The sequence below is a fragment of the Pseudopipra pipra genome, chromosome 18, assembly GCF_036250125.1.
Source record: "Pseudopipra pipra isolate bDixPip1 chromosome 18, bDixPip1.hap1, whole genome shotgun sequence".
Classification (NCBI taxonomy): domain Eukaryota; kingdom Metazoa; phylum Chordata; class Aves; order Passeriformes; family Pipridae; genus Pseudopipra; species Pseudopipra pipra.
In genome coordinates, this window is record NC_087566.1 from 1412958 (window position 1) to 1423158 (window position 10201).

Genomic DNA, 10201 nt, shown 5'->3' on the forward strand with positions numbered 1-10201 from the left:
CAGGGATTTTCCAGGGGAAGAGGGTCGTGCTTATGCGGTGGGGTGAGTCACCGGGCTGGAGGGGCCGGACTGGCGACACATGGTGTGATTGTTGGGGCTGTCCTGAGCAGGGCCAGGAGTTGGATCCGATGATCCTTGTGGGTCCCTTCCAACTTAAGGATATTCCACGATTCCATGACTCAGGAAGCAGGATGCTCCAGTGCTGCGCCGGGGCAGGGCGAGGCTCCCAGCAGGACCAGCCCCGGACATGCGGTCAGTGACTCCTCTCCGTGTCACCACACCCTCCCGGGAGGGTCCCAGTGCCAGTCCTGGGGCTGCCAAACCACGGCTGTCCCTGCACTGGAGCACAGAACCCTCAGACACAGCGGCCACGGGGACATCCCGAGGCATTTCCATGCCTGTTTCCCATCCCTACACTGAGCGGTTCCTCCCTTCCTTCCCCCTCGGGCAGGAGATCACCGCGAGCCGAGGGTGGCGTACGACAAAAATAGAGCTTTATTTTGGGACAAGTGCAATCGGAGCTGGGTCCTTCGGCCCCGGCACGGAGACACGAGCGTGGCAATGGCCCCCACGGCCCCCGGCGGTGCCAGGGCACACACAGGGCTGTCCCTCTGCCATGGTGAGTGTGTGCTGTGCCACAGCCCAGCATCGTCCCACGCCTCAGCCTGGCACCGCCCTGGAGCGATGGCGGGTGGTCTGGACTGTCCCCGTCCCCTCAGCCGGGCTCTCGCCATCTCTGCCACGGATACCAGTCTGTGCCAGCCACGGCACGCTGGGAGGGACGGGGACAGGGAGCTGTGGGGGCTGGAAGGGCACAGCTGGGACAAAGGTGACGCTGGCAGCACCACCGGCAGCCCCATGGGATTGTCACAAGACGGTGGGGTTGGGGACAGGGGAGGGGACACGCACCTGCCCTGTCCTGGGCATCCTGTTTGGCCATGAGAGCAGTGTGTACACACAGCCAGCGTCCACTCCAGCCAGCAGAGCTCAGTAGTGACACACACACGTGTGAACACCCACACACACATGTGCGCACACACACACACACACACACACACACACACAGACAGTTCTGTTTCCCCAGGCAGGACAGCAGCCGGATGCCCCAAGTCCTGTATCCAGGTCGTGTATCCACAGCCATGTCCCTGAGCATTCCCAGCCTGCATGTGCACACGGGGACGCACGTGTGGAGCTGGGGCACACAGCTGCACACACACACACACACACACACACACACAGGTGCCTGCACAGAGCCTGTGTGCACACCTGTACCTGCCTGACCCCCCCCCAGAGCTGTGCACAGCAGCACACACGTGCCACACGCACACAGAGCTGTGCACACACTCACATATGTACAGTCTGTACCAACACACACGTGCACAAGACCTGCCTGCACATGCAGAGCCTTCACACAACACACGTGTGCACATCAACACACGTGTGCTCACAGAGCTGTGCACACCAGCACACACCCATGCACAGTGCCTTGCACATCAGTAGGGATGTGCAGTGCAGAGCACTGTGCACCTCAGCACACGTGTGTGCACGCAGAGCTGTGCACACTGTCACATGTGCACACAAAGCCATGCACACTGACACACGTGTGCACAGCACCGTGCACAGCAGCGTGCACCTCAGCACACGTGTGTGCACACAGAGCTGTGCAAACCCACAAACATGTACACAGAGCCATGCACACCAACACGTGTGCACAGCACTGTGCACCCCAGCACACGTGTGCACAGAGCCATGCAAACCACATGTACACACAACCATGCAGAGTGGGACACCCACTATGTACATGGTACCACGCACCTCAGCACACACATGTGCACAGAGCTGTGCATGCCAGCACACCCATGTGCACAGTACCACACACACTGGCACACACATGCACAGCACTGTGTACATCAGCACACACATGTCCAGAGCTGTGCACACCAGTAACACATGTGCAGTCACACACACTGGCACACACCATGTGCACACCAGCAAACACGTGCTCACAGAGCTGTGCAAACAGCCACAAGTGTGTGCACAGAGCTGTGCAAACCAGCAAACACATGTGCACAGAGCCACACACGGGCACACACGTGCACAGCACTGTGCACCTCAGCACTCCCGTGGGCACACAGAGCCAGGCACACTGGCACACACACACACGTGCAGAGTGGCACACACACTGGCACACACGTGTGCACAGTCACACCCATGTGCACAGCACTGTGCACCTCAGCACCCATGTGGGCACACTGGCAAACCCGTGCACTCAGCGTGTCACACACTGGCAGACACGTGCACAGTCACACACACGTGCAGAGTGTCACACACACTGGCACACACGCGTGCCTGGCACAACACCCCTCAGCACACACACGTGCTCGCTGAGCCGAGCTCCGCAGCCCCCCTGCCCTCGCTCAGAGCCTCCCTCGCCCCTGCACCACCCTCAGACCCCTACTCGTGGCGCGGGTGCCGCCGCGGCGCCCGCAGGGGCCAGCACGCGGCCAGGAGCTGGGGCTGGTGGTACAGCACCATCCCCGCCAGCGTCAGCGCCACGCCGGCGTAGCCCAGCGCGCCCAGCCGCGTGCCGAACAGCAGGCGGGACAGCAGCAGGTTGCCCACCACGGTGAGGCTGCCCAGGAGGTGCAGCGTGAGGGCGGAGGTGAGGGACAGGAGGCAGGACGTGGCCAGGTTGTAGAGGACGGAACCCAGGCAGCTGAGCAGGACGCAGCCCCAGAGCGCGGCGTCGGGGCGCAGCACCCCCTGCCACGAGGGGCCCAGCTCCAGCGCCACGGCCGCCCCGAACAGCAGCACGAAGCTGGGCAGGGACGTCAGGCCGAGCAGGGACAGCGCGTCCAGATGGTCCTCCTGCAGCAGCACACCTGGGGGGACAGGGGACAGTCAGGGGGATGTGTGAGACAACCCAGGGGGACACCCAGCACCTGCAGTGGCACCCACCCAGCTAGGACACCCAGCACATACAGGGGCACTAACCCAAGGGGAACACCCAGCACCCACAGGGGCACCCCCAGATGGGAACACCCACCAATATGGGTCCCTGCTCGCTGCCCAAGTAGTTAAAAAATTCCAAATGTCACTGGGAAGGGGGAAATGGAGGGGACAGTCCCTTCTGTGGGCTGGGGGTCCCCTGCCTTGGGGGGGTGTCCCCCACTTTGAGGGTTCCCTGGTTTGGAGGTGCCTTGGTTCAGAAGACACCCCAGTTCAGAACTTTCCCATTTTTGGGATTCACTGGTTTTACAGGGTGCCCTGGTTCAGACAGTGTCCGGGTTCAGGGGTGTCCTGGTTTGGGGGTCAGGGTGCCACAGGACAGGGTTGGACAGGGCAGCTTCCCCAGCCTGTTTTGGAGCATTGTCCCCACGTCCCCCCTCTGGGTCATCTGGGGACAGTGGGGACAGCAGGCACGACAGGGCTGGCTGCCACAGACAGACATGCACAAGGGGCAGTGCTGTGTCCATGGGGGACAGAACAGCCCCCAGGCTCCCCAGGGCCACTGTCCATGTTCCGTGGGGGTGACAAGGGGACAGGGCAGTGGCATGATGGGCAGGGGTGTCCCTTGGGGGGCCACAGCACCTCGGTACAGCCAAAGGGACCTCCAGGAGGGCACAGGGCCCCACAGCAGAGCCTGTCCCTGCAGTGCCCTGAGTCACAGGCTCCAGATGAAACACTCCCTTCCCAGCCAAAAACATCCTGGCTGGCTCCTCACTGCCACTTGCCAAGGACACCATGGCCCGGGTGGCACCAGAGTCCCTGGGAATGGGGGACTCACAGGGGTCCAGAGCCCACAGTGCCGGCAGGGAGCCCATGGGAATGGGGCAGGCTGGGTATCCCTGTGCCTCCCCACGGCCCCAAGACATGGGACAGTGTCACCAGGAGCCAGCAGTGCCAGGGGACACCACAAGGACACCAATGGTGTCATCACTGAGGTCAAACTGAGATCACATCACCTCAGGGCCAGGAGCATGACACAGCCCCAAGGGGCCAAGGGTGGCACTGGAGTAGCACTGGGGTGACACCAGGCACAGAGTAGGCAAGGGGTGGTGCTGGGGTGACAGTAGGGTGGCACCAAGGCCAAGGAGGACAGCAGGTGGCAATAGGACTGGGATGGCATAGAACTGGCACTGGGGTGGAGGTGAAACTGGGGGCCAGAGTGCCACCAGGGCTGGGGTGACAACGGAGTGGCACTGGGGCCAGGTTGGGCAGGGAGTGTCACCAGCACCAGGGTGGCGCTGGGGTGACACCAGTGACAGGGTGGGCAACGGGTGGCACTAGGGTGGCACCAGGGACAGGGTGGGGCTGGGGTGGCACTGGGGCGGGGGTGACACTAGGATGACATCCAGTACAGGGTGGGGAGGGGGGTGGCACTGAGGTGATACCAGAGCCAGGGTGGGCAGCATGAGCGAGCAGGGAGCGTCCCCAGCCCCACGGTGACACCGGGGTGCCACCAGCCCACCCGCGCACCAGGGGCCGCGCCAGAGGAGGACGCACATGCAGGACAGGGACAGGGACAGGTGGCACTTACTCTGCTGGATGGACTTGAGGGCGCGGAGCACGGTGGCGGCCAGCAGGAAGCCGCAGCCGGGCTGGGAGAAGCGGAGCCCGCCGGCGATGCTGCAGGCGGCCCCGGCGCACACCGGGCCCATGGCCCAGCACTGCAGCGGGTGCGGCCGCCGGCCCCCCAGCACCCCCAGCACCAGCGTCACCAGCGGCGTGGTGGTGGCCACGGCCTGGGCCACGTCCAGCTGCACGTAGCTCAGGCCCAGGTTGCCCAGGGCCACGCTGGTGCAGAAGGTGAGGCTGAGCAGGTAGATGCGGGCGCGGGGCCGCGGGGAGCGGGCACCCCGCGCCCAGCCCAGCGGGTACCCCACGGCCACCCCCGACAGCATGTGCAGCGAGGAGAGCAGCAGCGGGTATCGGAACCCGTGCGCCGCGAAGATCCACTTGTTGAGGCCGGCCATGGTGGTGCCGGTGCCCAGCCAGGCCAGCACGCTCAGGGTCAGCGGCAGCGCCGGGCCCGGCGGGGGCGGCCGCCCCCCGTCCGCCTGCCCCGGGTCGGGCTTCCAGGGCCGGAGGGTGCCCTCGCCCGCCGTGCTCATCGCGGCCTCATCGCCCCGCCGCGACCGCGGGCACATGGGCACCGGCCCCGCTGCCTCCGGCCGCCCCTCGCCGCTCTGCCCCGTCCTCCCGCGCCGCGCCGGGAGCCGCCGCACCCGGGCAGCGGCGGTGGCGGTGACCGGTCGCTCCGGCGGTGGCGGTGTCGCTGTCGGCGGTGTCTCCGCGCCCGGGGGCGGGGGCGGTGGCGGGGCTCAGCCCCGCGGTGCCGGGGCCATGTGCCGGGAGGAGGCGGCGGCGGCCGCCGGGAACCAGCGCAAAGTTTGGTGATGGCGGGAGCGGAGGGCGGAGGCTCCTCCCCGTGAGGGCCCCGCGCGTCACGGCCGCCGGGCGGGGTTCGGGGGCACGGGGGCACCGCGGGCACGCCCAGCGACCCGCCCGGGGCGGCGGGGCCCGCCGGGGACCTTCGGCCCCGCCGGGACAGCACAGCCGCCTCCCCGGGCCCGCCACAGCCCCTTCGCCCTCACGGAGCGACCGCCATCGCTGCCCCCGCCCCGCCCGCCCGGGAGCGTCACCGGCATCGCCCCCGAGCCCGGACCGCGGCGACATCCCCGACACCGCCCCGGCCCCGCTCGCTCCCCTGCCCTGCCGGGATCTGGGGCCGTGGGTTAAACGCGGGGGTGCCCCTCGCGCTGGGTGTGGCACTGGGGGCCCCGGGAGCTCAGTGGGGAGGGCCAGGGCCCCGCCAAGGCGTTACAGAGGAGGGTGATCCCAGCTGGCGGCTTTCTGGGGATGAGCAGCACTGACTCGGTCTCCACAAATCTTTGCATATCCCAAAAATGCTTTGGACACCCCAAAACCGGCTGCTCCCAGCACCTGCCTGCGCCATCCCTGAGAGGGACCAGGACCAGAGGAGCTGCTAGTCCCAGTGCTGCCATCCAACAGCACCCGTAGGACAAGGCACATTCTGCCCCCCTCCTCTTCCTCCTCCCCCGGCAGATTTGGGGTGCTGGCCCCTGGAAAGCAGGAGACAGAAAGCAGGTCCTGTGCCCACAGTGGAGGTTTCATTGCCATCACCCCCTACAGCCCCCCACCCTCTACCACTCGCTGAGGCGCAGGATGAGGGTCTCCCCATCGTGGGGAATGTAGTCGGCGACACCTGCAGAGGGAGGGACAGTGACCTCAGGTGAGACTGGGGGCCCCAGGGGCCGTGGGGACTGCCTGGGACCCCCACTGCCTCCCAGGGACCCCCACCCATCACTTACCTGTCAGCAGGGGGGTGCTGGGGGCTGTCAGGAGCTGCCAGTAGTTCCGCTTCTCCTGCCGGGCCTCCAGCCCGAGCACCTGGGTCAGGTAGGGGCCCTGAGGGGTGTCCTGGGTGTCAAACCTGGGGGGTGGCAGAGGGCAGTGAGGGGGATGAGTGTCCAGTCCTGGCACTGCTGGCAGTGGGACAGGGCAGCTCCCAAGGGAGCCGGGCAGTGGGAAGCAGGGTGAGCCCTTGGCGTGGGTGCAGGACACGTGGCCACCCCAGTGCGACCCCAGGGGACCCCAGGTGGGTCACATACCTGAAGTGGGGTTCCTGTGCAGTGGCCGCCCCGAGCACATCCAGCAGGGAGGCGGCGGCGGGCGTGGACACTCGCCGGTCGTAGAGCTGGAGCTCGGAACACCAGGGCTGGGCACACTCCACCACCAGCCGCACTGTCTTGTTCCCTGGCACCTCAGTCGGGGGCTCCACATCGAGGGGTGTCAGTGTATCTGTGAGAAGTCACTGTGGCGTTGATGGACGCCCGGCCACCACCACGGTGGCACTGGCACCAACCCCATCCCGGCTGCCCCCAGCTCATACCCAACTCCTCCTGGCAGCTCATGGAGGCGACGTCCAGGTAGGAGTGGCCGTGCAGCACTGGCAGCACCTGGGCCATGGTGGTGGCCGTGCCGAAGGCATCCAGGTTCTCCAGCAGCGCAGCCATGGCCCGGCTGTAAGCTGGCTCCGTGTGGCACATGCCTGTGGCCAGGAACACCTGGAGCAGGAGGGAGGTGGTGCGGCAGCAAGAAGAGGAGGGAGGTGGTTGGGCACCTGGGCTGAGCATCACCTGCCCTGGGGCAGCTGCCTCTGCCCAGGCACCACCATCTGCATCTGTACCTGCACCTACACCCCACATCTGCACCCACATCTTGCATCTGCACCTGTAGCTGTATCTACACCCACATCTGCACCTGCCTATACCCTCACCTACAGCCTTCTGCACCTGCACCCCACATCTGCACCCGTACTTTTATCTGCACCCATATCTGCTCCTGTGCCCACACCCACATCTGCACCCACATCTGCACCCGCATCTACACCCACATCTGCACCTGCACCTGTATGTGCACCCAAACCTGCATCTACACCCACATCTGCATTTACACCCACATCTGCACCCAAACCTGCATCTACACCCATATCTGCACCTGCACCTGTACCTGCACCCACGTCAGCACCTGCAGCCCCACCTCCCCTTGCCAATTCCTGCTCCCATGCCAGAAGTCCCCTCAGGTGACACCCACCTGCAGGGCCCAGGGGGTGCTGTAGATGTTGCCGATGATGCCCTCGGGTCCCTGAGCCTGGGCCATGCTCCTGCTCACCCTGTGCACGGTGTCCCGGAGCTCGGCCGCCAGCCCGGCCCCCACCAGCCTCCTGCGCTCCAGGCAGGCGAAGGCCAGTGCCAGCACGGCCTGCGTGTCTGCAGGGACACCACGGGGTCACCGCGGGCTCACCCCCGCCGGGTGCTCCTGCCTGCCCCCACGGGCCCTTACCCACGGTGCTGTGCCCGAGCCGGCCGCGGTGCTGTGCCTCCAGGAGCCGGCGGATCACCTCCTCCCGCACCCGCTTGTGGTGCGCACACAGTGCCAGCACACCCAGCCCGTACTGGTAGTAATTGGTGAGGGGGTGGCCGTGCCGCCGGGAGCCTGGGGAAGAGGGGGGGTGTCACCAGGGTGAATGAGGTCCCACCCTGTGGGTGCCCAGGTGGGTGGTCGCCCCGTGGGGACACTCACCTGTCCAGTCTTCCTCCAGGTAGTATTTGAGCCACGTCACCAGCGCCCGGTGGGGTTTGGTTGGGGGACAGGTGGCCCTCAGCCCCAGCAGGTACAGCGCCAGCCGCCCCGTCTGTGGCCGCTCTGCGCCCCTGCAAGGCACCGGGCACCTCCCAGGACACCACCGAGGGTGTCACCCTGCCCTCAGGGCACCTCCAGGACACCACACTGGGGGTGGCACCCTGCCCTGGGGCTCCTAGGACCCTGCTGGCGGTGTCACCCTGCCCTCAGGGCACCTCCTAGGACCCCATCAGGGGTGTCACCCTGTGACATGGGTGATTTCAGGGCACCCCGTGTCCCCCAGGACACCCACACGTACGTGCTGAGCTCAGCATCCTGCTCAGGGTAGCCATGGGCCTGCACGCTCCTGTGGGGACCTGAGGTCAGTGTGTGGGACAGGGGCGTCCCCAAAGGCCCGTGGGGAGCCCCGGTGTCCCCGTGGGGGTCCCGGTGTCCCCCCAGTGTCCCACCTGCCGTAGGGGTGCTGGAAGGCGCGGTGCAGCCTCTCCAGGTAGTGCTGCTCCAGCTGCAGGTTGTGCTCCCGGCCCAGGCGCAGCCCCAGGTACGTGGCAGGGTCGGGGTCCCGCGCGGGGTCCCCCGCCAGCCCCAGCAGCCGCCCGCTCAGCGCCCGCACGGCCCCCGCCGGCCCCGGGGGGGGCTCTGCCCACGACCCCCGGGGAGGGAGCGCAGGTGAGGGGGCACAGGGGGCTGAGACCACCCCCCGCAGCATCTGCAGCCCCCCGGAGCTCTGTGGGGATGGAGCCCCAGCACCCAGCCCTGCCGTGCACCCAACACCCTCTGTGTGCCCCCACAAATCCCAAAACCTCGAGATTTCCCACAAACAAAGAGGGAGAAACAAAGGAAGAGCCGTAAAGAGAAACACAGAGAGCCCAGCAGAGCCACCCTCCCTGACACCCCTCTGTGACACCCCTGTCCCAGTGTCCCTGTGGGACCCCCGGGGGGTGGGCAGGGGCTGGGTCCGGGCAGGGGAAGGGGCTGCAGGAATCAGGCTCATGGGGGGAGCTGAGCCCTGGAAAACGCATCCCCGAGGGATTTCACGAGGCCCCCGGGACTGGGGAGCAGGGCTGGGGTACAGGGTGGGGTTTGTCACCTCAGCCCTGCCCCTCAGGGACCCCCCGGCCCCGGGGGGAGCACAGGCAGGTCGGGGGTCCCGGGGCCGCACTCACCGCAGCGCTGGGCGGACAGGACCGCGGGCGGCAGCAGCAGGACGAGCAGCAGCCACATGCTGGAGAGGGACAGGGGGTGACACGGAGGGGACACGGCACCGCCGGACGCCCGGCAGCGGCAGGATGAGCCCGGGCGGGACCGGCACAGCACGGGAAGCTGGGGCGGGAGGCCGTTTCCGCACGTCGGGGCCGAGTCAGCACAAACGGGGCAGAACTTTGGCTGGGACGCGCCGGGGGGAGCGGGGGCATCACGGGGGCTGTGCTGGGTCACCCTGCCCCGGGTCACCCTGCTCCGAGCAGCCCAAAAATAAAGACAGGCGTGAAATCCCACAAATCCGGTGCCTTTGAAAACGAGAATCCACTGCTCGCTTCCAACCGGGATTTAATTGAGAAAACGAGGAGTAATCAGCCCTATCCCGGAGCCGAAGGGGGGTGGGGTTGAGCCCCAAAAAGTAACTCCCTAAAGCCGGGGGATCCCGAGCACCAAAAGGTAAAACCCCGTAGCCAGGGGTGGGTGTGGGGGGCTGAGCCCAAAAGCCGAATCCCCCCAGCCCGGGGGGGTCCCGGGACCCTTTGGGGCTCAGCCCGGGGACCCCCAGGTTGGGGGGACCGGCCTGGGGACCCCCTGCCCCTAAACCCTCCTGAGCCTTGGCGGGGGGAAAGGGGCGAGTTCGGGGGTCACGGCCCCCTCGGGCTCGGTGGGACCCCCGGGAGCGCCCCGAACCCTCCCGGAGTGCCCAGGGCTCCGGGGGAGGCGGGGGGGGCGCCCCCGGCATTGGAGGGGGTGAAGCACCCCGGATCCCAGCCAGACTGGCGGGGGACGGGGCTGTGGGGGCTCGGGGGGGCAGTGCCGCGGGGGCTGTTGA

At 67.0% G+C, this 10201-nt stretch overlaps 2 protein-coding genes across 5 annotated transcripts; both read right to left on the reverse strand.

Moving 5' to 3' along the window:
* Positions 1–472: 472 nt before the first annotated feature.
* SLC35E4 (solute carrier family 35 member E4) lies at positions 473–5553 on the reverse strand. 3 transcript variants are annotated; one of them, XR_010435009.1, is made up of 3 exons: positions 4541–5552; positions 1990–2882; positions 473–1901 (listed from the first exon to the last, which is right to left on the reverse strand). XR_010435009.1 is itself a non-coding variant. In XM_064674578.1 (3 exons), exons 1-3 carry the CDS (start codon positions 5148–5150, stop codon positions 2447–2449), a joined length of 948 nt encoding a protein of 315 aa, XP_064530648.1. In that variant the 5' UTR covers positions 5151–5553; the 3' UTR covers positions 473–2446. The 3 variants fall into 3 exon arrangements, 2 of the variants coding, with proteins under 2 accessions (XP_064530648.1, XP_064530647.1); XM_064674578.1 differs by having other exon boundaries at positions 473–2500; positions 2599–2882; positions 4541–5553; XM_064674577.1 differs by having other exon boundaries at positions 473–2882.
* A 559-nt stretch (positions 5554–6112) lies between these two features.
* TCN2 (transcobalamin 2) lies at positions 6113–9812 on the reverse strand. 2 transcript variants are annotated; one of them, XM_064674568.1, is made up of 10 exons: positions 9336–9812; positions 8619–8808; positions 8462–8515; positions 8110–8240; positions 7870–8022; positions 7621–7796; positions 6917–7091; positions 6636–6825; positions 6336–6457; positions 6113–6229 (listed from the first exon to the last, which is right to left on the reverse strand). In XM_064674568.1, the coding sequence occupies exons 1-10, from the start codon at positions 9391–9393 to the stop codon at positions 6168–6170; spliced, it is 1311 nt and encodes a 436-aa protein (XP_064530638.1). In that variant the 5' UTR covers positions 9394–9812; the 3' UTR covers positions 6113–6167. The 2 variants fall into 2 exon arrangements, with proteins under 2 accessions (XP_064530638.1, XP_064530639.1); XM_064674569.1 differs by having other exon boundaries at positions 8468–8515; positions 9336–9811.
* Positions 9813–10201: the final 389 nt, after the last annotated feature.